The following is a 27,022-nucleotide window of genomic DNA, read 5'->3' as shown; positions in this document are numbered from 1 at the left end:
GTTCTTGCACTGCCGTCTCAGAAGCTGTGCAGTAGAAAGGAAGCAGAGTGAAAGGAAACTAAAGAGGTAAAATAACTACCAAAGAGCCAGGAGTCTCGTGAACAGTGTGGACTGAGAGAGTCTACTTGTGAGTCTTCACCAAAGTGGTGAACAGGCCGTCCTCTTTGAGGAGTAAGTTTGAGGCAGTGTCACATTCAACTAGAAAGCCTTCAGAAAGGACTAGGACAATATTGGCATCCAAAATGTGAGATACGCGATGCTGGAAAAAAGAAAAGAAAAACAGGTGGGTGAAGGAAGGATCAGCCATGAATGAAGAGAGGAAGGAAATGAAGCCAGTTCTGTGAGGAAAACTAAATATTAAAGTGTGCTATTTGGCTTGGGACACCAACTTTAGAAAGACAAAGCAAAAGAAAAGTGAGATTCCAGTCAGAAAGACAATACTGAAAATTTGAACAGCATGTAACTGGAGGAGAATATGCTTACTGTTAGCATCTTCAGTATTTACACGTCCAAGAACCTTAGAGCCTATTGTAAATGAGCTAGGTTAAGTGGTTTGCCTGACACAAACTAGTCACTGACAGACTTGAAACCACAGTCCAGGAGGCATAATGCTAATCTCTAACCGCAGGACTGGATTCCAGACAAAGCAAACGAACCAGCTGTTAAAACATGTATTTATCTCATGGATAAAACATCTGTTTGTTGAGTAAGCCTGCTGTCACAAGGTGGAAGTACTCTTAATGGTATCTACTGTATGTCTGTGCATGTGTATGCATGTACATGTGCATACATATAAAAAAAGTTATATGGAACTTTTGGGCACTAGGAGTGGCAGGAAAACAGGAAAAAATATCATAAACCTTAGTTGAACAGATATTCATTTTTTGAGCAATTCCCATTGATTCCAATTTTTAAAATCTTTATCATAAACCCAACTTTTTATTCTGAAAGAGAGAAAAGATAACCCAACTTGAGAAACCATACCAAAAAGATTTTGAAATCTCGTCTCCTTTTATAAATCTGTGCCATGATTGTACACACTATGCATAGACTTCAGAGGCTAAATTCAAATCTAGATTTTGATGCAACTTTCAATAATGGTTTAAACCATGGGTTTGGTTTCAATTTTTTAGCGAGAATGACTTCAAAATTTCCTGGAGATGATGTAGATGCTGAAGTTGCCTGTGAAGTCCTTCCTCAGACCTAAGTGTTTTAGTTTGGCCTACTTGGTAGCAAGATAGCATTTACTGCAAAATTTCATGTTGATAGTATGTGTCTTGACTTGTTCTAGTATCTGGGAATATTCTGACCTTGTGTTTTAGGTTTATTTTGTGTTGTTCTTAGTTTTATACAGTGATGTTTAACTGGTGAAAGGCAAGATTAACTGCCTGAGGAATAAGGAAAGAGAGCATTTGCTGGCATCAATACTTACTGCTATTGTTACAACTGTGCGGTCTGCAAAGGCAGTCATCACAACCTTCTGCAAAATGTTTTCCTACCAAAGGAAAAGGCTTACTTCAGTTACTACATCCTTTTACATTTTAGTTCATGTGTCTTCAAGCACGTAAGAGAGAGGATCATATTCCATTCTATCTCTGATCTGTGCACCAGATTCTCAGTAATGAAATGCCACATCTGTGAAAGCAGCGATTTTCTAAAACATTTCATTTTGTCTTTTTTCCCCTCACCACAGACATCAATCCCCAAAACACATCAACAGCAATGGCTGAAACCAAACACAAGAGAAAAGCAAAAAAGCTGTCATTTTTTTCGACTAAAGAGATCTCATGACTGATATTCATGGGAGATGCCTCTTCCCCGGGTAGATCCATGCATCAATCGTGCTAATTGATATACTCACTGTGGCCATGTCAATAGATGCTGTGGCTTCATCCATGATGAGAATGCTACTCTTACGAACAAAGGCTCGGGCCAGACAGAAGAGCTGCCTTTGCCCTACGCTGAAGTTCTCTCCTCCTTCTGTGACCATTGCATCTGTAATAAAATAAGTTACTTTGAATGTTGCCCCACTAAAATGCGGTATGTTTGTACAGTCAGGACCCAGTGATTTTGAGTGGGCACCACGAAAACTCTGCTTGTGCACTATTCCAGGGACAAGCAAAATCCCTGTAAAAGCCAATAAGCATGATCTTGACTGAACACTGGAATGGAGTGATACCAAGAAAAGTGAGCACAACTTTTTGGGAAAGGAGAAATATATCATTAAGCAAATAGTTGGCACAAATAGTTAGCAAATCTGGTAGGCTGCAGGATAATACCTTAGTAATATGACATACACGTATTGTGGAAGGAAATATGTGAGTTTCCTTCATGAACCAGATCTGAAATTATAAGGAAAATGCTGTGTCAGTGTTCTAGACAAGAGCCACAGCTCTCTGGCAGAGTCAGATTCTGCTGATAGAGTGGAGGTAAAAGTGCTCTTTTTTAACTCTTTGCTGACTAGTCACCCCACTATGATGCTGAGGTGCTGCAGGATTTTTCTGCAATGAGTGGAAAACCAGACTAGTCTTCAGTTTTTAGTGAGAACATTCTCTCCAGCATAGATACAAGAATATTCATTAGGTGCCTGTGAACTTCTACATGATGGTTCAAAGTGTAAGATTCCATGTATTTGTTTATATGTGTGCATGCTCATGCATGCATAATTTCATTATTGGCCTATGTTCTCAGAGACTTCGTTCAGACATACCAAGGCCTCCTGGCAATGACTTGACCATGTTCTTCAACTGAGCAATCTCCAAAGCTTCCCACAGTCTATCATCGGTGCACTTGCATTCTGGATCCAAATTAAAGCTGCAAACAAAACCATAACAGGAGTCTTGTTACTGCAATTAGAGTTCATTCAGGTCTTGTGCAAAGGAATATTTTGGCATTGTGTATGTCACTTGACTTCCCTTGGACAGACTGTGTAGATAGATTGGACTGAGCTAGGAAGGTTCCTTCCCTTTTCCATCCCTTCCTGTACCACAGTGCCCATCACAAACATGCCATGCAATGCTGCTTGTCACCCCCCAATGACTTACACCTACCGGATGGAGCCACTGAACAATATTGGATCCTGGAGAATAATGGAGAGTCGGGAACGGAGAGTATGAAGAGGCAATTTGCTGATGTCTATTCCATCAATCACTATCCTCCCTGTTTAAAATAGCATGCAGAAGACATGTGAAGGAATTGCACAAAGTGCGTGATCTGCAAGTAGCAGACAGAAAGATAAAACAGCTAGTTTGGGCTGGACTCCACATGATGAGGCAGCTTGCCTCTGATCTCTCAGCACTGTCATATAAACACTTGGAAGGTGAATGTATGTATTAACACAAGCCAGAGCAAACCCAGCTTATTAGTGACACTGTTGCCTTACTCCCTTTATTTTTCTCCCTTGCCCCCTCCCTTAAAGGAAATACATGGCTTCCATGCTATGTGATTAATGATAGCACCAGAAGAATAATTTATTATGGGGCAACCTGAGCTTTCATTCAAACAAAGCGAGAACGAGAACAACTTATGTAATTAGCCACATCCTGTGCCTTTCTCTGTTCCCCTTGACTTTAACAGTTACAGAAGATATTTAATTTGAGACTGTGCACAATTTCTTTTACATAATGTATGTATGTGTCTGCAGTCCATACCTCAGGAGCCAAAAATATCCTTTGAACTCTAGAAGGAATGGGGTAGCATTAACTTTTTAACAGGAGGCAGATCAGAAAAACAAAAAGGATGTCCTACTCCAAGGCATTTTAATACCATTCATGCTGGTTCCTACAGCTCAGTTTTATTTGAGTATTTGGTTGTGAATTAGCCACATACTGTTCTGCTAACATAAGATTACTGGAAGCAGTCACATTAATCACTCCTTACCCTAGTGTTCATTCCCTGACCAGAAGTTGCTGCAACAGCTGGGATACTTGGTAAAGTAAGAGGATTTTTCCTTTTCTAGTCACTAGTTCAGGTCAATGAGCATATGGATCTCATCTGAAAATCTGATTTATGATGTGCTGGGTGTGGCAACTGCTGGTATTCAGGCAAGGGAGATGGGGGAAATGTATAAGAGAAACTTGGTTGGCTGCTCTCTTCCCTTGAATCCTCAAACAAAAGTCAGGAACTACTGACTCCACTGACTTTCCCTGACCACAGAAACTTCCTCCAGGTTATGGGGAAGGGATGGGCCAGGGCAAACTGAATGAGGGTATCATAAGGGGTATTTTCATCAGGCTCACTTCAGCAGTTTCCCTGTGGATTACTTCACTGGGCAGTTGCATTCCTCCCTGGGAAGTACCTAACATTAAGTTCCTCACTTCTCTCTCCCAACAGCAAGGACCTAACTGTGAACTGGCAAATACACGGATATTCAAAGCTGTTCACGTATGCCTCTTCTGTTATTCCCAATTGTCATGATACTGCATTTTGTAGGTTCCTCTGTTTGGCCCATTTCCAATGAAAGACTTAATCCCCACCTAGCTGGACTACCAATAGTCTTATGCTTTTATTAGATGGTGAGAGGAACCAGGATTTAGTTTGTAGTGTGCAAAGCCCAATTATTTTCAGACTTTCAGAAAGCCTGAATCAGATCATAAGACTTCAGCATGAGACATTAGTGGTTGCATAAACTTAAGCAATTCCTTTTCTTCACAAATGAGGACATGAGAGAGGGTTAGCAGGAGATGAGGTGGAATAAATTAATATGGCATGCTTTGGGAATAGGGGAATGCATTTTTGATAGAAGCCAGGGTGCTCAAGGAAAAGAAAAGAGCAGATGAGGAGACCTAAGGGAAAAAGTAAATTAGAGAGGAGTTGAGAAACTGGGAAAGTAATGAGGGTGACCAAACAAGACAGAAGAGAAATAAGAGGTAGTTTGAACAGAGGGAAGAAAAGGGAAACCCTAAAGAAAAAAGAAGGAAGCGAGAGTAGGGGAATAAAATGGAACACGTACAAATTTAAAGACGTAACAGAGACATAACGGACCAAGATGGACAACATGAATGAAATCTTGGCTCTAGAAGAGTTACTGTAACTTTTATTAGAGCCAGGGCTCCACCCAGAAGTGGACCAGCATAAAGGCCAAATATGGGTCTAGCTGAGAGAGGGATGCGCACAAAGGATAAACAGAGCTTGATTAGAAAAGACTTAGGCATTCCCATTGGGAAAAAGCAGGGATACAGAAGGAACAGGCAAAAAAAAGATACAGAAAGAAGATTAAAGTAGAAGGAAGCTTAAAGTTGACCATAAACATAATTATTATTTGTTTGCACTATTTATATACCCAGGAACCCCAGTCATGAATCAGAAACCTATTACCATAGATACATATAGGCACAGAACCACAACAAAAGCAAATATTAGCTGCATCAGATTTACTTATCTTCCCACATCCTACAGGGGTTTCCCTAGCAAATGTTCCATGTGCAATGGCTAAATTAGAAACATGGAAATCTTTGAAACAAAAAGATGACTTTCCAGTAGGTTTCCATATTCCCGCAACAGTACACACGTATATCTATTATAAATGCCAGGATGCATATTGCTGCACACCAGTCCACGCCAATTATCTGGGAGAGTGAAATGCTGCAGGAGTGAAAACAGCCAAATGTTTCCAAAACCTTTAGTCAATTTCTGCTGTAGTTGTGGGAAACCACAATAAAATCAAAAGTAAATATCAAGGGAATGGACTTGCGGAAATCTAGTTTCTATTCTGCTAATATTTTGACAACTATTATAAGTTAATGCAGTTATTTTTTACAGAGAAATTTAGAGGCTCCAAAGGGTTGCATATTTTTTCCTCCTATCTCAAAAATGGCATATTGTTTTGTCAGACCATACACACAAAAAAATTTAAAAAATTAGAAATATAATCTGTGCATAACATTTCCTGGAAGAACCAAGCGCTACTCAAAATAGGACACTTTGTACTTTGAAGGATCGGGCATAACAAGCCCCATTCTAATCAAGTATCTTCTGAGCCTGAGAGCCATATAAACTATCAAAAAGTCTCCTCACTTCTTCTGAAGAAATAAGGGGGAAGCAGGTCAGGAGTGACAACATACTCCAGTGAAAACTAACCATCAAATATGTCCACCATTCTGAAGAATGCCAAAGACAGGGATGACTTGCCGCTGCCAGTACGACCGCAGATCCCAACCTGCAAAAGAATGCAAGATGTTACTTACAGAGGGAAGCTGTAAATCAGACTTGCAACTGATTTTGGGAAAGCAGGACTGGATTGCCCTAGTGGTGACTAGAAAGGTCCTTCCCAATGGCTGGTGGCAGACCAGCACAGCAAGCTCACTCCCCTTTTCTGCTTCTCAGCATCGTAAGGACTTGTCCCAGGAAATTTTTGAAACTTCAGTATTTTGATCTGGACTCCAATGACACTATATGCTGAAATGTGAGGTATTATTGCATTTTTACCCAGTTCCAGTCTGGTGATCATCTAACCTCATTTGGCCACCTAGGCTCACTCTATGTGAGGGAGATGGACTTGGAAAGAAGTGGGACTCTCAGAAGGAAAACTGATCCCAGCCTAAAATAAGATGTCATCAGTGTAAGTTTCTTGACTCATATTCAGGGACCTCAGAGAGGACCATCAAGGTATATAGCTGTCACTACAAGTTGTTATTCTTGCTCTTCTGCCATCTTAGAAAAGAAAACACAATAAGGAATGAGGATGATAGGTAATTGCTTGACTTGGTACCTTTTGTCCTGGTTTGATATATGCCTTAACATGCTTAAGAACAGGTTTCAGGTTGTTTTCATATCGAACACACAAATTTTCAATCTTGATTTCCCCCTCCTGGGGCCAGTCTTTGGGGACTTGAGAGGGATCTGAAATATTTACAGAAAACCAAACCAAAACAAATGCAATCAGAGGGTCACCCTTTATGACATTCCCCTTTTCCCCCCTCTCTCCTGGCTGGGCACCTTCCTGAATCCACTCCAGAAATGGACTCCCACTTCCCTGCCAAGAGGGAGCTAGGAACTGCCTGACAGGTGCATTAGCACTTAGCTTCCAGATCTCAACACGTAAGAAGAGAGGGCAGATGCTGAAGTGGCTCTTGGCAACAAAATGGTGAGAAGCTGAATGAGCAGAGAAGAATGTAGTGTCAGCGCAGTGTTAACATGCTCTTTGGTCAGTAACCGGCACAGGAAGGGCAGCACAAGGAAGGATGTTGTTACTGCTGTACAATATGAGCTGTTGACATTATCACAGCTCATATTTCATCCTGATTTGTAAATACACAGGTAGGTTTTGTCTCCAGACTAAGGGGCTTGGCTTTCCAGGGACACTTGCTGACCTGTGAGCCTTTTTGGTCTTGCATTTCAAGCACTTCTAAAATACCAGTCAAAGCCAATTTGAAATATGTGGAGTATGAACACCAATGTGCAGTTCAGGGAAGAGTTGCTGAGGTCTGATTGCCAATGTGACCCAGTCTTGAAGTCCCCATTTGCTGCAAAGATGAGAGATTTTGAAGCATGTGACTGATGGTGCATTTCTAATTTTTATCCATACTTTTATTTTCTAAATAGCTACATGGATGTTTTGTTCATCCCATCTATAACTGTGCCCTGGTACTTTCTGATTGTATAGGGCCATGCTCTGTCTCCCTGGCATTTGGTAGTTTTGGAGGTTTTTTTATGTTGATTAGCATGGGCTACATATCTCATAGCTGCTTTTGGCTATCCTTGTCATTCAGATCAGTGGAAGTTCCAACACGAGTTGAGTTCAATGAGAACAGATTTTGGCCACCAAAGATGTGTATACATTTTGCATGCTTTCACAATTACCACATTAAAACCCAAAAAGATTAGAGTGCAATACCCAAGTAGCCATCATAGTTTTCTGACTCCATGTTCAGGAAGCTGTGGACTTTCTTTACTGCACCCATCTGCACCTCCAGATCAGCCAGATTCCTCACCACCCAGTTCAGATAGTTGGTTATCTGCATCACAAAATGAAAGCAAGGACAGGGTTCAGCCTTCTGTCTATTCACCTACCTGTTTGCAAATAAAGGTTGGATAAATTTGTAAAAGTCTTTGTCCTGACTCAGCACAGTGGGTTTCTTATTAAATAACAGTTCAAGACTCAGTGCAACAGCATCAAATACCTAATAAGCCAGTTGTACTCCAACACAAACAACCCTGACATAGTAATTTAGTGTTCGGTATTCTCATCCTTGTTTCTTGAAGGAGCACTATGGAAAGGTTGTACCTACGGTCTGAAGATGTGGCTGATTAAGGGAATCTCTTGTTCTCAGCATCTAGTAATCAGTACTGAAAGGCATCTTTAAGCATACAAACAGAAAATGAAACAAAATTTGAAGTGCTGTTTGAAAATATTACATTTTCTAATCTTTCAAAGACTGTAACTAAGGATTAAGAAAGTTCACTTTGCAAATATATTGAAAAGATTTGATGGGAATTTCATTTCTGTTTCTATGTACATATTTAGATAACTAATTTCTCTCTGTGGAAAATGTGAGGTTTTTTAGCATAGAAATACATGAGAAAAAAATGTATTAACAGCTCAGTGGTATTTCATTCTTGGTTTTTATTCCCATCTGTAATGAAAAGGATTTGATCAATAGTAAAGGTACTACCTGTAGTAGATAATAGTTGATAATTAGTTGTCTAACAATGCCCAGTAGCTTAGACAAACTGATCTCTAGTCAGGACTGACTATTTAAAGCTGAAAATTGTAAAGCAATTTCCTAAACATTTGCTAAATGTGCCTATGTCTGTACTTAGGTGCTCATATAAAAAAAACCTGATCTTATTAGGAACAGTTGATTGCCAAGCACCTTCAAAAATGGAGATACTTTACATACCTGAATAAAGGTCTAGAAACTTAACACAGTGAAAACAACCTATACACAAATATATTCAGAGAAAGGTTTTTCCGTTTGTTTGTGGGAAATTGCTGAATCTGTCAAGTAAGAACTTTATTATGAATAAATCACTCAGCCCCACTTCTTTTCCACTAACCTAATACTGATCCAATAGGCATACAGTAAATAATTTTCACTGAGATTCAGCAATAACATTTGTTGTTGATTTAGAGGATTTAGTTGCTTGCTTTATCCTTAAAATAGAGTTACTTAAGGGGGTATTATTTTCTTTGTTGTTTAGAAACCCGCTCATTCAGTGTCCAGCTTTTGAGTCAGGAAGTTACGGAAATGCGTTTGCAGGTAAGCTGAACACTGCAGAACTGCTGCTTGAGCAGTAGCAGGCTGCAATCACAGACCTGGCAGATTTCATAACAGAGCCTGGCATCTGAAAGGCTCTACGCATTATTTCAACCTTCATCACTGTTGTGCAAGGGAGTTGGCAGTGTTTGTACAAGGGGAGAGAATAAGCTTATGGATGTCTACTGTAAACACAATGTTGGTACAAACAGTTTGCTCTCACCTGGGTCCATACATCAGCCCTCTCTTAGCTCCAAAGAGAAATGATAGAAAAACCTGTGTCAAGGTTTCAAAATTTTATCAATGTTATTGTGGGGCAGAAGAGAGACAGGTAATCACTTGGTGACTGCAGCATTTTTTCCTCTGCTATGCCAGACTTCAGCACATGGCTAAATTTACACTAATGATCTGTTTGCAAACACAGACTAAATACAAAGAAGGCAAAGATGATGCAGACATCCTGGTGCTTCCAGATCTCTGCTAATGAAGTAGGATTATCAGGAATGTTTTCAGAGTGCAGCTGAAGCAGTGGGACTGATTCCCAGTTGCTGGCAGATTCTTACACTGCTGCAACAGCAGCACGAAGGGGATCTAAGGCCACCCTAAGGCAGCGGCTGAGAGCTTTCTGTTGTAACCATGGGCTTGCCAGCATTTACGTGCAAAGCCAGATCTCAGTATTAGACCCATACCTATATCCCTCCCTTATACCAGTGCCATAAAGCAGCCAGATTTTTGCCATGCCAGTCATGATTTCAGAAATTCTTCCTGCCACTATCCTCATCATGCTTTTGTCCCCACTTTCATGGTTAATTCAGTGATATTTCTACTCTCTATTGGTGATTGTACTCACTCTGTGCTCATGATGCACTCTCAGCTTCTCTTATAGCCTAGTACACTAAAACATGGTTCCTTCTCCATGATTCAGCTCAAACAGTTCATTGCTAATTATAGTGTCAAAATGCCAGCATGCCACTAAAATCTCGTTGTTCCTAACCCCATCTCCTCTGCTTTTCTACTGCTACCTGTCATGATGGACCATGCCCACCAGCCCCAAAGGTCCCAATCCCCAAATCCATTCAGAATTGCATGGAAATATTGGGCATCTGAGTAGTTTCCCTCCAAAGGCAGAACTGGTATTTTTGGTTCTCCAGCAATTATTTTATTTGGTCTTTGGTTAAAGATTACCCAGGTTATGACAGTCTGTGGAACAGTATTTTCTGGCAGGTTTTGCTATACACAGGCAGAACCAACATTGTGTTGTGCAGAACAGAGTGCACAGCAGGTCCTCTTACGCATTTTTAATTTTCCTGCTCTGCTTGAGAGCATGCAGGGCCTGGGAATGGTTGTGTTTTTTTAATTGGCTCATAAAACCTGAAGCAAGTCCAAGTTGCCCTGAACTCTCTCAGCTTTGGCTCAAATCCATTATTTGCAAGATTGTTTTTTTCAAGATTATGAAAGCTGGAAGATAACCATGAATATTTAAAAAAATATTATAAAACTAATACATTGGTCTGAAAGTTCTTATGCTTTGCCTTGGTACATACCGTCAGAGCGTACAGGAGACCTAGCCCCACAAAACCCGAGTTAGGCCCTTCGGTGATGGAAGTGACAGCAGCAGTCAGAACTATACAAGCACCGAGGTAATCCTGGAATGAGAGAGACGGGGAGAGAAAGATTCTAGGCAACATTAAAATGCAGCAACAAGAAAATTTCTTTAATTGCACAGCAGGTCCGCTTTACTGAGGATTATTTCTATAATGATGCCTAGTCCTTAATTCTGGCTTGTTTTTCCTGGAAAAGGTCAGAGGTTGTGGAACCCAACCTGAAACACTCTAAAGGAACTTGCTGAACACAGTGAAACAGGCCAGTATTTTCTGCAAATCCATTTGGGCTAGGGTATCTCATTGTGGCTACCCCAAAAAGAGGAGGTATCAAAAAATCTAATGAGCACATAAAAAAATATAAAATCATAAGAATGGCGTAACAATGGCACCCCTAATTCCTACCACTAAAACAAATCGGTTCCACTCTCTCCACTCTCCTTCAGGTCTTCTCAGACATGGGTTTCCCCCCCCCAAAAGGGAAGTATCGGTGACTTCACAAAGTCCATGAAGAATTTTGGTAGAATTTATACAGGTCATGCACATGTTTTATTGGCAGAAGTGGGCAGACTGACAGACAGTGTCTATGTCATGCAATGGGACACCGTGCATGGTGAAGGCATCCCTAAGCCTGCTATGTGCTCACAGCCTGCAGTGAATCACCATGTGGGTGCTGGCAGTGTAGACTCTGAAAGCAGTATAGCTGTGTAGTTGTGGTGCTGCAATGAGCCTTGCTCCAGCCACAGCACTTTGGGTTTCAGAGTGATTCTGTGGTAGATACCTAAAGGATCTGAGCTCTGTCGCATGGTGATGACTTGCTTTACAGAAATTGCTGTGTAGGCTGTATTAGAAAGATCTGGCTTCTAACAACCTTTGCAGGAGCTTGAACCCATCTTCTTGATGTGTACCTCAGTTTTGAAGTGAATGCCACATGTGATGTCATGTAGTTGTCAAGGTGCCTGATTCATGAGACTGCTGGTATTTCCACTCTCCCACTGCTCCCTGCATTATGTTTACTTTGGATTACAGGGTTAGCATTTTCCATCCATTTTTTTTCCTCCTCTCTGACAATATCCTGCCTGGAATCTTTCCTTCTGAGATTTGAAATGAGGGCTGCCTAGTTCATCTGTCTGTAAAAAGTATGATGAGTAGATGACGGACTCAAACTTAACATCTACAGGGAAGTAGAAGCACAATGGTCTCGAGTCTCCATCAGCAGTTGAGACAGAACTTCACAGTTGCTATTAAATCCTACAAACTTTTGAGTGATCTTAGTACCACTGTGCCAGTAGGCTGAGCTAAATGAACTATTTCTTGGCAAGACCACATTATTTATAATTCTATGATGAAGCAATGCATATTCTTGGATCAAACTCATTCCGCATGTAAGCAAGGCTAAGACCATAAGACATTAACAGGCATTGCCACAGTTTATTCCAGGACTGGCTATCTCTCTATTATTTATCTGTCTTGATTTGGAAGCAAATTCAGTTGATCTTGGATGCTGTAGGAAGCTGAAAGCTTCATGTACAAGAGCAAGCTTTGCCATCATAAGAAATGGAGCACAGCTTTGTTGCTCTGCCAGCATACCAGGAAAAGAAGGTGAGCATACAGCCTTTGATGTGAGGATTAATCATGCCCGTTACTATTTGTGTCTAGCAGAAGCAGGTCACTGCTCTGTTTATTCACTGCTCTTTTAGTGTCAGATGAATAAGGAAATCACAGTGACTTTGCTTGCCTCTTCTCGCCTTGCTGATCAGGAAAGTTCCTGATGTGCTGTCCCTGGAGAGCCCCCATAAAAGCCAGGAGCCTGTCTCACTGGCAGTATCTGCATTGTGCCCTACTGTCATTTGGTTTTCAGTTGGAGTCTAGTTCTGCCATCTTTTGTAATATTGAACAGTAAAATCACAAACAGTATGGCCTCACAGCTGCAGTAGGGTCTTAAATTACAGCTATGGGATTAAAACTGCTGCTGGAGAGACACCTCAGGACCTGGAAGCTCAGCGGTGCCTAAAACAGCCCTGGCAGAATGATGGCATAGTTCACGAAACTACTAAAAAGCTATGCTCTGCTTTGAAAGTAGTTCTTGCAGCAGCAGTTCTGCTGCACAGTAGGAGAGAAAGCCTCATTTCAAATTATGTAAATGTTTGTTTTTGCACTCTCTTCAGATGCTAGACATCAAAACAGCAAAAGATGAGGGAGACTTGTATTTTCTTACTCCTGGCCAAGAAAGCTGAAAAACCCCTATGGGTTTAACATAAACAATCCCGACCTATTTTAAGGAACAGTGTGTATAATCTCATTGTGAGATTAATTCTCATCATTATCTTCTCTGCATCAGACAAAGTCTCTGTTTGCTTCCAAGGTTTCAAAACCACGGCTGGGATGAAACTGAACGTACCGTCCTGACCTCCAGCCATCTGTTGGCAGCCGATAGAAATAAGTAGGCAATGTTGTTCGTGTCTGTTAGTTCCAGCATACGTTGTTTAAATCTGGCTTCATGCCTGCCAAGAGCAAAGTTGTTATATTACAACATATTACACACTCATACACAAATGGATAAAGTATTAAACTCTTCTCTCCCTCCCCTCCTCCCAAACCAAAACTTTTTGCCTTTGTGCTTTTGTAAATTTTATGTTAAAAACTCTTCCCTAAGGACCCATACCTGCTGCCAGGGCTCTCCTTAACCAGGCAGAGCCACACATACAATGGGGAGGAATTTGTTAGACAAACAATTATATTGGACTAGATTTTGGATCAGAGCCTGTCCCCTCAAAGAGACTGCAATGCCAGAGTGCTAGGGCCGAGTTGTAGTTCTCAGAGCATATCCGCTTTTATAGCTGTGGACTGTGGCTGCTGCTGCCCTCTGGTCCTCTCACCGGTGAGCACTGCTGTGGCCCCTCGCTTCTTCCTCGCAAGCTGCTAGCAGGAGCAGAGAGCTCACCTGTCAGCTTAAAATCTGATTTCAGAAGTTACCTGGCCAGCTGCAGAATTCCACCAGGAGTGACATTTCTAAGGTTTCAACTAACGTAGACTGCAGATTGATCAGTAGATCAATACCTTTCAGCTACTCGGCTCAGCTGTTTTCTCAGCCAGTCACACATTGCCTAAGCAACTCGGAAAAACTATGAGGGAGAGATATAGATCATTTCCGAATTACAGAAATGAGTGGCGTTACCTCCACTGTCACTTGTTTCTCTCTCCCCCACGTAATGCCAGTCAGATTTGAAAAACAGTGCAAGGATGTCAGAGAGCCTAAGAGCTGAGGTACACTTTGGGAGGGCAGAGGGAAGTCTCTGTTGGTCTAAGTGCCTTGCAGTACTTTAGGTATGACCTGCAGTCAGATGGAAACCATTTTGGTTTTTCGTATTCTATTGTCTGTTAAATACCCTCACTTGAATAAACTAGCTGAACTTCACTGAGCAGTTTATCATCTGTTTTATCATGGCAAGCTCTTCCATTCTGAAGTCTCAGGGCCCTGCTGTGAAGCACCTGTAACCCCTGTTCTGCCAGAAACTTCTTTCTTTCTTCTTTTTTTTTTTTCCTTTTCCCACTGATACTTTATTTCCCTCTGTACAGCTTGTAAACATGTCAAGTAACCTCCCCAAAACAACAAATGGTAACAGTAATGACACAGGAAGGAGCAAAGATGCACTGACTATTTTGCTCGTCTGCCTTTCTGGCAGCAAAACTCCCGTTTTCCTAATGGAAAATCTGACATGCTCAATCTGTATCTTTTCATCCACGTCCAGCTGATCTTCTGGGCAGTTTTAGACTTTTATCCTGTCAGATGACAAACAGCAAAGGTCACTGAAATCGCTTTCTGATCCAACTGTACTACTTTGTGGTAAGTTATGTGACGAACTGCTCTATTTTATCCTGGAACATACTGAACTCAAACTGCAGAGGATGACTAACAGGACTATCAGTAAATACGAGCTTGCTGACAGAAAAACACTGGTTGACAGTGGAGCACAGACAGGGAAATGAAACGGCTTTGATTAGCACCAGAGATCATGGAAAACTCAAGTGATGGTTACGATGCCTACTCCTTCCCTAGGACTGCCTTTTGCTCTCTGCCATCCAAGACCACATTGCCTTTTTGTAAGGTAAAGAAGAGTTGAACCACTCCCAAGGAGTGCTAAGCTCCTTCCTCTTTCTCAGGAGATAATGTGATGAAAGGCCACTTTGAACCTCCCAAAATGCATTCAGCATACATCAGCATCAGGCCTTAATTATGACAATATTTCAATACATCATTCTGGTTGTTAAAGCTTATTAGAATATTTCTTGTTGAATATAAGCTTGTTAAAATATTTCTTGTTGACCACTGGGCTCACATGTCTTCCACACAACATTTTTGCTAGTTCTGCTACAGTCCTTAACATAGCACTCTGTACTAATAGCCTAGGCCCTAAAGCTAGCTTGAAGTGATGAAACAGTCTTAAGCTGATCAAATAGGTGTGTAAACAGCATTGCAGTGATATCTGCACTGGTTCAAAATTCTACATTGTACATAATGAATGCAAATTATGCTTACTGGGGAGCAACATCAAGCTGACACTTTGACAGTCATGCTAGCTATAATGTAGCGAATATACAAGGAGAATTTGGTCTATATTTCGTGTAGTAACTAGAGAAAAAAATATTAGCATGGAAATTTGGAAAAATTCTGTGAATCTTCTGGAATTTATTTTTCGGTTTTGGTTGACAAGGTTAGGTTTTACAATATTAAGATCAAGTTCTGCTCTGCTGTAGTTTTCTTGGCAAGTCTCTCAAATTTCATACTGACTTTCAGTTGGAGACCGCTCTAATGATGTTTCTCTGCCTGAGGAGTGTGTTAAATACAGAAATGATTCAGGGGCACTTGGATAACACAGCTTGTAGGATAGAGCAAGGAGGTCTGAAGGAGTGGTGCCTGTGCCTGCCTGGCAAAGGAGAGCTCCCTGCTGTCCAACTAAGGCATGGTTAAACTAGACGCACTGAAAGTTTAAATATCATATCCTAAAAAATTAATCATCTTTAATTCAGCAGAAAACCTATAGATAAATTAGTGTGTAGCTGAAAATATACACAAGTGTTTAAAGGCATGGCAAAGCAACACAAAACCAAAATCTCTTCCCTTTTTTGAGATGACATTTAAAGTCCACCAAATTCAACAATCTGCCCTGAGACATACTTCAAGTAAGCTCCATGTGCCAGACCAAAACCCGAGCCTCCCTCCAATCATTTGTTTTACTAACCTGAATGCTCTAATGGTGGTGAGGCCTTCAGCTGTCTCAGAGAAGTGACAGAGTAAAGGTAGCTGGGTGCTGTCGTCAAGTTCTTGGAGGTCCCTGGGAGTACAAAAAACAACAGACAGCCCTTACAATGTAAACATCTCTGTAGAATTTTACTGCATAACAGACAAGAACAGACATTTTATGTATTGCACATATTCTTTTCAGGATCACACAAAATAGTATTTCTATAGTATAGAAAGACACTGACGTGGGAATGTCACATTTCAAACATTCTAATTTATTAATAAAATTAATATCATTAAATTCAGAACAGTTGATTTTACACTTTATAGCATGTTGTAGATCTTACATCAGGTATAAAATAGAGTTCGCATATCTGCAAGTTTATCTATTTTATTGCAACTGTATCAGCCGGCCTAACAAATAGGGTGCCTTTGAATATAAACCTTGCCTCATTTTGAGAATCTGTAAGTACCACAACATGATGAATGTAGAATATAACAGACTATAGCAGACCTTCTATTTGTAGTGCTAACATTATCACATTGGTTGAAATAGAGACATCACTGACAAAGAAATAATATGAATGAGAAATTTCCTCAATTATTCAGCAATGGTATTTTCAAGACCTGCATGGAGCAATGATATTTAGGTCTAAAAAGCTCCAGTCTCCTGAAACAGGAATGTTTTCCAAACCACAGGGACAAATATATCTTTCTGTAACACTGTCATTGGCATAGCAGCCAGTTGTATAAACAGAAGAGAGGCCAGATCATTAGATATTTAAAATCTTTATTAAAATCCTGCTATGTTTGCACACTGTATTAGACAAGCCAGGAGAAATAACTGCTCCATGATGCTGAATGTTACAATATACAGAACTGAAATTGCTGCTTATGTTTTGATGATAAATATGCTCTCTTTCAAATTTATGATGGAAAATTCACATAAGTTTTTGAGAGATGTAATGGAAAAAGGGTCAAAGTGCTGCAAGGAATACTGTAAATATTTGCATTTCTAAAAATTAATGAAGCTTATATGCCTGGAAAGTACTCCATGCAAGTAAGTTATAAATACTGGCTGAAGCTATTCCTTCATCCTACATTTCCCAAGACTATTATTTCTACAAATAAATTTGATTTATTAATTTCTATTGTGGATTAAAATAACACAAGTCAACCCTGAATGCTTCACAAGTGATTTAAAAGAGTTTAATTTAAACAGATTTTAAGAAAAACACTTGCTGATACACATTTTCTCAGAAAACTGTAAGGGAATAAAATGAATGAAGTACTTATGGACTTGCAGAGCCAATGGGTGCATGTGTGTGTGTGTGCTGACTTACAGAGGTGATCAACCTCTTGCTAGCTTGCATGGTATGGGTATCGGTATAGCATGTGGGAAAACCAGGTTTGGAGATGGATGGAGACTTTAGTCTCACATATAAAATACAGAGAGAAACTGTAGTATTTCCCTGGGGTCTAATACATCAGATTTTGCCTACTCTTGTGTATTTGAAGTAATAAGTTTAAACAGTGTGCACTGCTATGTGTACCAAGACAGGGTGACACTCAGAAGACCACAATGGATTTAACAATGAAAACCAGGTCTCCTGATTCCTCGGCCACCTTGAGACCTGGTGTACTGCCACATACAGCTTTAGTTTGGAAACCTGGTGGGGAAAGAACAAGGTTTCTGAAAAATCTCTGAGAATTTAAGCAAATTATTTCAGAATTAAACATTTTTGTTTTGTGAATTCTGAATATAGAGTTTTCTTATGAATAAATCTCCTTGGAAATTCTGAGGAAAGCAGATGAAAAGTAGGGTAAAGTGAAGCTAAATTATTGATATGTTGTTCTGTGCTCCTCCTGCTTCATTAAGGGGAATAATTGACACAATTCTTTCTCAGGCTACGTAAGTAAGGGTATTATCTGTAAAGCCAGCTATACCGGTACAGTTGAAAATCACCGTGTATCTTAACGAGCTACTGAAAACCAGCAGCTAACGCTTTACCGTTGGCTACGCAATGGTACTGGCTACTGCAGAGACAGAGCCAGAAGTGACAGTTGCTAATGATCGTAGGTTGTTCTGGCCTTCATGCAGGTCAGCAGGCAGCTTGATGGGTATTTTTAAGTATCATAAAGTGCAGTAAATCCAGCCAGAAATCTGGCTGATAAAAAAAGGAGCATGACTGATTGAATTTAAGAAAACACTTCAATGGCTTGCTTAAGATGTTTTACTAAATTATATAATGAATTTAGCACTAGAAGCATGACTCTAAGAAATCATGACACTCTTTTTGCTGAAAAATTGTACTCTTTATAACCAGCCAAACCATTCTGAATATGGAATGTTGCTGTACAGTGTAAATGACTTTCTGTGGAGTTTTTCCCAATATGAAAAAAAAGCAGTGACTGACGTTAATCCAGGAAGTTATTTTCCATTCTCTACTAACCCTCAAAAGGTCAAAGAAGAGCTGGCTCAGTTGATTAAAAAACTTCATGCTCATCCAAATCAAGCCAACAGTGTACAAAAGTGATGCAACTAGTGTTACTTCCCCAAATACCCCATTTGTAGTCAGGTCAGCTGGAAACATCCTCCAATGTATGTCTCAAACTCATACCTCAGGATCAAAAGCAGGACTCCATGGCTATTTTTCCATCATACTACCTCCTATAACCTCACATTTCATCACAATTCTTATGTACAATTTTTTTAGAAGAAGTTTTCAGAACAGTTTTTTAATACATACTTGGAAGCAACTCTGAAGTATTTCTGGATGAAATAAAATGCTATCCCAAGAGGCACGAGGGCAACAAGGAACCACGGAGTGGCATAGGAAATCATTCCAATGGCTGACAGGCAGAGTAAGGTGGACCGGGTAAGAGACTCCAGTGTAGGAGGAATATGCTAGAGCGAAACAAAAAACACACATAAGGCAATAATCACTAGCAGTACCACTATATGCCTTTTCCTACAGAGGACCATAGGGAAAGTGGAATGATACCACTGCGCACTCATTGATATTCTCCTTATTTCAGGGACCTTTATGTTTCTGTGGGTCTACTACTCAGATGTCCAGAGGTTAACAAATGAGAAGTAGGTTTTTTTTCTAAAGGTCAGTGTTTCAAAGATCATGGGGAAATAGGAGCAATTTCCACCTCATTTATATAACAGGAAAGAAAGAGATAACTGTTGTTCATATCCCAAATATTTAGAGAAACAGAATCCTCTTTTTCATAGCTGCTTAATTTTCCTTCCATGTTCCCATCACCCTTACATTCAGGATTATTGCTCATCCAAATATTTTAATTCACAGCCATAGTGAAAGAATCTCTACCTCTCCCTGGAAGCTCTAAATTCACATGTGCTACAGGCAGGATGGAACATCTATTTGTCATGTGTACTCCCATGTAGTTAAAGTTATTATGGTCTACCCTGTTTCCAGTTTGAGCCCAAAATCTGTTTTGCTAATCCAGATCTTCCAACAGAAGCAACCAGTCTGCATATGACTAAATTAAAAGCCACCATCTCCCACCACGTTTGTTCTAATGGCTACCTGCCCTCATTACTACAAATGTGTGTACTTTCTGAGTTTGTTTATTATCATTCCCAGAGCCTGTTTTTGATGCCTTTCTCTACGAATATTTTAATGCATCATCTTATTCAGTAGCTAAGTGAAAATTTACAAAACCAGAATATATTGATAGGTCTACCTGATCAATGATATTTGTATCAGCAGAGAAGCGATTTAGAATTAGCCCCAATGGAGTCATATCGAAGAACCTGTTGAACAAATTAAAAACAAAAGGTTACCTGAAAAGAAATTCCAGTTTTGGATAAAAAGCCCAGTCAGACAGAACACACAGCTGTGTCCAGCCATTTTCTAAAACCAAGCAATAAATATGAATAACATAACAGATCATAATGTCCGCGTCCTGACCCTCTAGATGCTTCTCTTGGCATTCCCCCCCCCCCCAAAACTTTTAAGTCTCCTCTTCCAAAAACCTACTGTCTTGCCTCCTGCTCTTTCATCTATGCTCCCTCAAGACTTAAGATCCCTTCCAAAGATTCACACCCTGGTTGCTACTCAGCCTCCTGCATAGTACTGGGCACCAGGACTCTGTTGATTCATGAAAGCACCATAATAACTGTGTTTGTTATGCAGGCACCCTTTTGGCCATCCTGCTGCCTGTGAGAGACTGTGGTCATTGTGCACAGAACCTGTCCCTAGCCATCAGAAGAAGCCTGGTGTCCACATTGTTTGACACCATGCCTACTGGTCAGAGTCAGATCAGGGTGCCCTGGAGCTAGAACTGCACTCAAAGTTATCCTTGACACCTTGAAGGTGGTGCCAGCTATCTGACACATTTCACATGTCCTGACATGGATTTTTTTTCCCCTTGATTACCTCACTAATTATTTTCACTTTTTGAGTCTTGAAGGAATCAGGGCAAATACAAGAGCTTTTCACAAGAGTACCTTCCCAGTTACAAAGAGGACAGGTTTTGGCCATGTAGCTTTTCAGGAGGAACATTTTTTTTGCTGTACCTGATTGGTCCAAGGATGATCTTGTTGAGGAGATTATGGTGTAGGTTCTTGGCTGCTGTGAGGCCCATCCACTCCACAGTCAGAGATGTGATGAGGCAAAGGACAATCCCTGCTCCAGAGAGGATGCTGAAGACAGCTACATGATAAGTCTAATAAAATGACAAATACATCAATCCTAGAAATAAACACCCATTTCTCTTTCCTACTGGGAAGTTCCCAAGGTACCTGCTACCAATCAGCTAGTATGTCATATCACTTATATTACATAATTATATTAATATAATCTTTGGGAAATAAAAGAACTATGATGGAACTGCAACTCATTAAGTTCACATAATAAGAAGATCTGGCAGTTCTAAGATCCCTCAAACTACTGATGAGTACCCTTCAAGACCTTGAAGGGATAGAACTGTGAAGATGACTAACTGGACAAATACAAAAGTATGCAAATTGTTAGCCAAGAAACTCAGACAACCAAAGTAGAACCTCTCAAGAATTAAGACCTTTGAGAGATGTTGGAAAGTTCCACTTTACTAAGTTCAAGCACCACTAAAATTTCCAGAGGAAATCCTAAACTAATCTGCCAGGCCTATAACACATTTAAACCTTCTGAAAGTTTACTAAATGTATTCCAGTGAGATATTTGTATACGAGTCAAATTTACAGATATAAGCAGATTGTATTTAAGTAGTACATTTGAAATTTTTTTTTTTTTTCTGGCAGGACATTACTGGACAGCCAGTACTGAGGAAAATGGGGTCATTGACTTAGGTGTTAAAAAATCCAGATGGAAAAGTTTAGTATGAGATTCCTTCCTTTGAAAGGCCAATCATTTTTCTAACCTCAAACATGCTTCTGTTTCAGTTTTGCATGTTTGAAAAGACTGATAAAATTTGAATTGTCATGTTTTAGCATGAACAATTAATTAATCCTATATAATAATCAGTTTCACTATATCTGTATCTGTCTTTCCAATCTAGCTGGCTTCTATATGAACAGCAAATAATTACTTTAGAACATTCTTTTCTTTTTTTTTTTTCTTCCCCCCCCGTCAAGCTCCAAGATATGGCCCACCTTATTTGTGCTCTTAACATCATCAACGTTCCTGACTTCATTTGCATTGTCCATGGATGTCCACGTAGCAAGCCAGTAATCTATGGCCACTATAACTGAGTGTTTCAGCAACTTTGAGAAAATCATCAGAAAGAGCAAGAAAAATCCTCCAGAGGTTAGATATCTCCAGCAGGTTTTCCATGGCATCTTTGTCCTGAGCCTCAAGACAGTGGACATATTATCATCTTCATCTTCTTCCTCTTCTTCCTCTGTGACTCAGACATTTGATCAAGTTAGCTTGGATTCAGTACTAAGAATTATACCTGGTTTTACTGGATTTGGTTGACTTTTTTTTTTTTTAATTTTGAATTTTAATTTTAACAGCAAAATTCAGTTTGTCATTTAAAAATAGCAAACACTTCACACATATTTTCATGGACTTCCTCTGTGCTCTTTGAGGAACTCTATACTGTTAATCTGACTTGTTACAGTTTTGTTAATAAAATATTTTTATAAATCAGGTCTTCAGTACTGACTATTTATAGTAGAGTAGGCCTTTCCCAACCTAGTCAGCTGCTTTTACTACATAGTCAGCAGAGCACTTTGGATCACATGGAAGATTCCAGAAAGATCTCCAAAGCTTTCCATCCAGAGGCTCTGTCATCTGTCACATGAAAAAGTTCAATTTTCCCTTCATTCAAGAGTACTAAAGTTTTGACTATGATAAAATGGTAATTGTTCACATTACACTGAAATCTAATCGGTGGAAGACTTCTGTTATGGGAAATATATATTTCGTAGGTGCATAAACATGAGATTTAAAAATGATTTTTTTCCAGGTAATAAGAATATGCATCTCACAACCTTGCAGGCCACACCTGGGGAGGAGAAATGTTGACCTGCTCTTGACAGCCCTGAACTAACTCATTTCTGGTTTTGAACATTAAAAATGAGTTAGCAAGTGATTTCTTGAAAGTTTAAATTCTACACTTTTTGGGACACAGAGACTTTGTGTACATTCCCTAGGTCACATATGGATAACCTAGAATGCACTGTCAGGTTATATTTCTGTCCTGAAGTTACTGATATGTGGTTTTTGATCTGAATGATGTCTTCTTTTTGTAGGCATTCTGTGGACTATATGGACATGCCTTTTTTTCCTCATTTTCTGTTATCCCACAAAGAAGATACAGGTGTTTAGCAAGGCTTTCTTGCACAGACCAAAAGGAGGAGCTTGGGAATGACCTCAATTTAAACTCTTCCAAGAATTTAACTGGTAAAGTGTACTGATGACTGCACGTAGTAAGGGGTGTTCTGCTCAGCTCTGCCAAAGTATGAAGCCAACATAATATTTCAATCTCACGGGTTTTGGGGTCCAACTCTGCCTGTTGTACAGTGATTGGGAATCTCATCAAAATGGAGCAATCCAGGACCTACAGACCTATAATTTAAGATGACAATCCAGCATGAGCATTGCCAGATGAAACACAAGGCAGCAGTAAAGAGCCTGTTAGTAGCCAGTGTTCATTCTGTGGTTGCTCCAGCCAACATCACCATGATAATTCCTGCAATTAGTGCTCCTGTTGAGCTAAGGTGAAGCCTGCAGTTCACCTCTTCTCTTCCCTGGCACAAACTTACTGCTTGCCAGGGCTGACTGCTCCCTTTAGGCCTGGTCTAGCATCCCAGGAAGGTTTTTGATGCGCCTTGTTGCCAGCTGCCAGTATCCAACCATTCTGTCCCCTACCCCGCTTTAAAAGTGATGTGAATCTCAATCTGCACTTCTAAAAGCATCAAGACCTTGGGGAAACAAGCTTGAGAACAAAACCTAAAGCTTCTCCCATAAACAGTCGCAGCTAGAAAAATAGCAGGTTAACTCCATATTCAAAAAGGAATTGAAAATAACTACGAAGTTTGATCACATGATGATATTTCAAAAGCCCAGAACAGACCATTCACAGATATCTCATGAGGAATAAGACTACAGGTGATCTAACATTATTGTGCCAATGACTAGGCAAAGCTACCTCAATTTGCTTTAACTAAAATTCTTACTGTTGTTTTACTTCTATCTCACCCCTCAATACCTCCAGGCAGTATGAGTTAGCAAAGAAATTAACTTGTTTTAGTACACCCTTATCTCTGTAAAATGTTTAGAGAAATCTATGGAGAATCCCTTAAACAAGCATATTGTAAACATGTCGAAGTATTGGACTTTCCACTGTTATTACCAAGTGTCATCAGTGTCTTCATACTTCGTTGCTAAGAACTGCCAGCTATTCAAGTGGAAAGGCAATGAAATGTGGCAATAGAGTAAATAAAGCAAAATTATAAAACATACCTTCATCTTCATCTTCCAGCTGCGACTTGGATTCTCTAGGGTACATGGCCCTTCTAAGGGTTTTTCTCTCAAGAGTAGTCTGGTCAGCTTCCATATCCTGTAATAAGGAAACTTAATTATTAATTTGAGAGCTTAGCTGTCTGCCACTGTGGTAGCACCAACAGTAACCTCAGAGAGACTTTATTTGGATCATTTAGCTCACAGAATGTAAAAGCACAGTATTTTAGGATTTATCTTTCAGAAAATCCTGCTTTATCCACTTCCTTCCCTCTCTCTTTCTTCCATTCTTTCATTCCCTCTCTTCTGGAATGATAAAAACATCAAAAAAAGTATTCATGGCAATAACTGAATAAAAGCCCATCCCTTGCCCCAGCAAAGGATCAGTTGTGTACAACATTTCAAAAGGATGTTTGCCTAATGTGTCCTTACAAACCACCCATGACAGATACACCACACACTTCCTAGACAATCTATTCTGGTCCTTAAAGTTCCTTACAGTTCATGTGTTTTTTCCCTAATGTCTACTTTAAAACTTGTTTTCTGAATGGTTTGGTTTTTCTAGAAACCAACTTAAAAATATTTCTTTCAGAAAGGTCATCCTTGCCCAAATGCTCCTATTTACCTTTTCCAATTCTTGATCTTGGCGATTCATCAGAGTTTTCCAGTGTTCATACAGCTCAACATCCTTGTTTTGGATATCCTTTAGTGTCCCTTCTCTAAGCACCATTCCATCCTTCATTGCTATGATCTAGGGGAGAAAGAATCCAACAGGTCTACTCAGAAACATAGACACCACCTGGACCCTACAAGACATTTCTCAGTATTGGTGAGATTACCATTATACAAATTTCTGTGTTAATTTTATTCAATATTTTATTAATAATTTCTTAAGTTTGTTGACACAGCTCATAAACTGAAACTTCTATAAGCCATGCTTACCTGTACTTGTAAAAAGCATGGACAAGACATAATAAGTAATAGTCATGTTTGCAATTAAGTTATAATTCTCTGGTGGCTTTAAATAAAAAAAAAAAAAAAAAGAACAAATAATGTAAAAATAAAATTGTTCCTTCTACTATAAAATCCATATTATGTAAAGTGGCAGCCACATGACATATGGAATTAAGAAGGAGGGACTCTATTACAGAGAAAAGTAGTGATCTCATTAAGCATTATGGTGCTAACTTCAAGTGTATATTTATCCTTAGCAAATCTGCATTGTGGTATCTCTTCTCTTACCCAGTCAGCATGTGGTAGATACTGTAACTTATGTGTCACCAGAACAAGGGTCCTCTTGTCTTCTTGCAGAAACTTCAAAATCCCTTCCTGCATTAAATGATCACTTAAATGAATATCCAGTGCAGAGAATGGGTCATCCTGCAATCAAAACAAATTAAAAAATATTAGAACAGAATACAAATATTAGCTTTATTTCTTTCAAGAGTTTTTAAAAAGTAGAAAGCATCTACCATTATTAACATTTCATCTCTCTCATGACTAAGATCTAGTCAGAGGGCTGTACTACAAAACAGTGAGGTAGAATCCATTGCTCTTCAGTTCATAGCAATGGACTCAGTCAATTTTTTGTGGCTAGATGTGTGCAGTGCTGGTGCCACACTGACAGTGTGGAATAACCTTGATCAAGAACACCAGAACTGAAATTTCCCATCCAAATTTGAAAATGCCAGGATCCAGAGCCAAACTTGGGCCTAATTTTGATGAGAAACTGGCATGGGAAAGTTAAAACAGAGTTAGGAATTGTTCTGATTTCGTCCAAACTAAACTGCAGATGTGCTTGGTCTTCACTATGAGTGAGTGTGGCTAGCAACAAGACAACATTCAGATAAGGATATTAATATGCAAACACTTTTTCTCTAAGAACAGAAGTCCCTGGTTAATTTTGAAGAGGCTTAAGCAGCCTTCTGAAATTCCTGACATGCCTTGAAACTAGTAACAGAGAAGGGAATGTTTGTCCAAACCCACAGCACTCTGCAGGAGAGCACTGAACCCTCAGTCTGTTCATTGCTCACAAGGTGCTTTTCCTTATCAGAAGTCCTACTGACTTCAGTGGGACTATGTTGATAGTAGGTCACCACTGACAGCGAGCAGAAGTCAGACAATCTGTTCTACTCTTCTGCTGTTAATCTCTGTAGGAAATCTCACCTCCATTGGTCTCCCAGTATGTTTTGCTGCTGCCTCTGGTGGATGTTTATTTCCCATCTCTATAATTTGGATTTGGAGTTGAATACAAATTCATATAGTCTTCAAGGAATGACAGTTTTATTACTAACTTTCCATGCTCCATGTGAAAAAGAAAAATCTTACCAAGAAGACGATGTTGGTGTTCTGATAGAGTGCTCGAGCTACACAGATTCTCTGTCGTTGGCCGCCACTTAAATTAATCCCCTAATGAGTATAATGGATCAGAAATATGCATCTTTGAATAAATATTATGATAGGACTTTGGGAACGTGATTTTTTACAATTATACAGAGTTCCAATAAAAATAAAAAACTTTGTTAAAATGCTAATCCTGTTGATAAACAAGCATAATCCTCATATCATATCAGAAGAAAAATTGCTATTCAGCAACTAATCATGGGTAAGTGTAAATTATCAAGAGCTTCTCTAAGCACAGTAGGATTCTTAGACTGAAAAATGCAACCATTACTAGCATCAAATTCTGTAAGCAAAATATAGGAGACTTTAATCAAAAAACCCTATCTGAGAAACAGCTGAAGAAGGAAAAAATTTTCAAATTTTTTTGCAGTAACCCCTGATGAATTACAATTATTTACCAGTCTGGCAGCCCAATACAGACTAGATGTGTCTGAGTGACATCAGAGCATGCCTTCTTAATACATAGGCTAAGTAGACATAAAAGGATTCATATTATTTACCCTTTCTCCAATTTCTGTCTGATCACCAAATGGTAGTAAGTCAATGTCAGGCTGCAGAGAGCATGCATCTGTAACAGCTTTGTACCTGTTAAAACAATAAGGTCATTGCAAATATTTAACCAGCCACTTACTTTGCTAA

General features: G+C 39.6%; 1 protein-coding gene across 10 annotated transcripts in view; it reads right to left on the bottom strand.

The window, feature by feature from the left end:
• The window catches only part of ABCC9 (ATP binding cassette subfamily C member 9), a 79,428-nt gene that overhangs the window by 6,009 nt on the left and 46,397 nt on the right, over positions 1 to 27,022 (bottom strand). For 7 of the 10 annotated variants that reach the window (XM_074826412.1, XM_074826418.1, XM_074826415.1 and 4 more), the window contains 19 exons: positions 26,884 to 26,968; positions 26,309 to 26,389; positions 25,223 to 25,360; positions 24,606 to 24,731; positions 23,984 to 24,080; positions 21,667 to 21,914; positions 20,593 to 20,741; positions 19,758 to 19,827; positions 18,794 to 18,951; positions 16,042 to 16,134; positions 13,200 to 13,302; positions 10,742 to 10,843; positions 7,835 to 7,955; positions 6,710 to 6,840; positions 6,079 to 6,157; positions 3,051 to 3,159; positions 2,711 to 2,814; positions 1,862 to 1,995; positions 1,433 to 1,495 (listed from right to left, as the gene is read on the bottom strand). In XM_074826412.1, the coding sequence (XP_074682513.1) occupies positions 1,433 to 1,495; positions 1,862 to 1,995; positions 2,711 to 2,814; positions 3,051 to 3,159; positions 6,079 to 6,157; positions 6,710 to 6,840; positions 7,835 to 7,955; positions 10,742 to 10,843; positions 13,200 to 13,302; positions 16,042 to 16,134; positions 18,794 to 18,951; positions 19,758 to 19,827; positions 20,593 to 20,741; positions 21,667 to 21,914; positions 23,984 to 24,080; positions 24,606 to 24,731; positions 25,223 to 25,360; positions 26,309 to 26,389; positions 26,884 to 26,968 (2,191 nt within the window). Of the gene's footprint in view, positions 1 to 79; positions 260 to 1,432; positions 1,496 to 1,861; positions 1,996 to 2,710; positions 2,815 to 3,050; positions 3,160 to 6,078; positions 6,158 to 6,709; positions 6,841 to 7,834; positions 7,956 to 10,541; positions 10,656 to 10,741; positions 10,844 to 13,199; positions 13,303 to 16,041; positions 16,135 to 18,793; positions 18,952 to 19,757; positions 19,828 to 20,592; positions 20,742 to 21,666; positions 21,915 to 23,983; positions 24,081 to 24,605; positions 24,732 to 25,222; positions 25,361 to 26,308; positions 26,390 to 26,883; positions 26,969 to 27,022 lie in introns of those variants that run through there. The other 3 variants (XM_074826417.1, XM_074826421.1, XM_074826420.1) reach the window with 2 other exon arrangements.

The sequence above is a fragment of the Strix aluco genome, chromosome 5, assembly GCF_031877795.1.
Source record: "Strix aluco isolate bStrAlu1 chromosome 5, bStrAlu1.hap1, whole genome shotgun sequence".
NCBI classification, from domain to species: Eukaryota; Metazoa; Chordata; class Aves; order Strigiformes; family Strigidae; genus Strix; species Strix aluco.
This window is presented reverse-complemented; position numbering and strand designations above follow the sequence as displayed.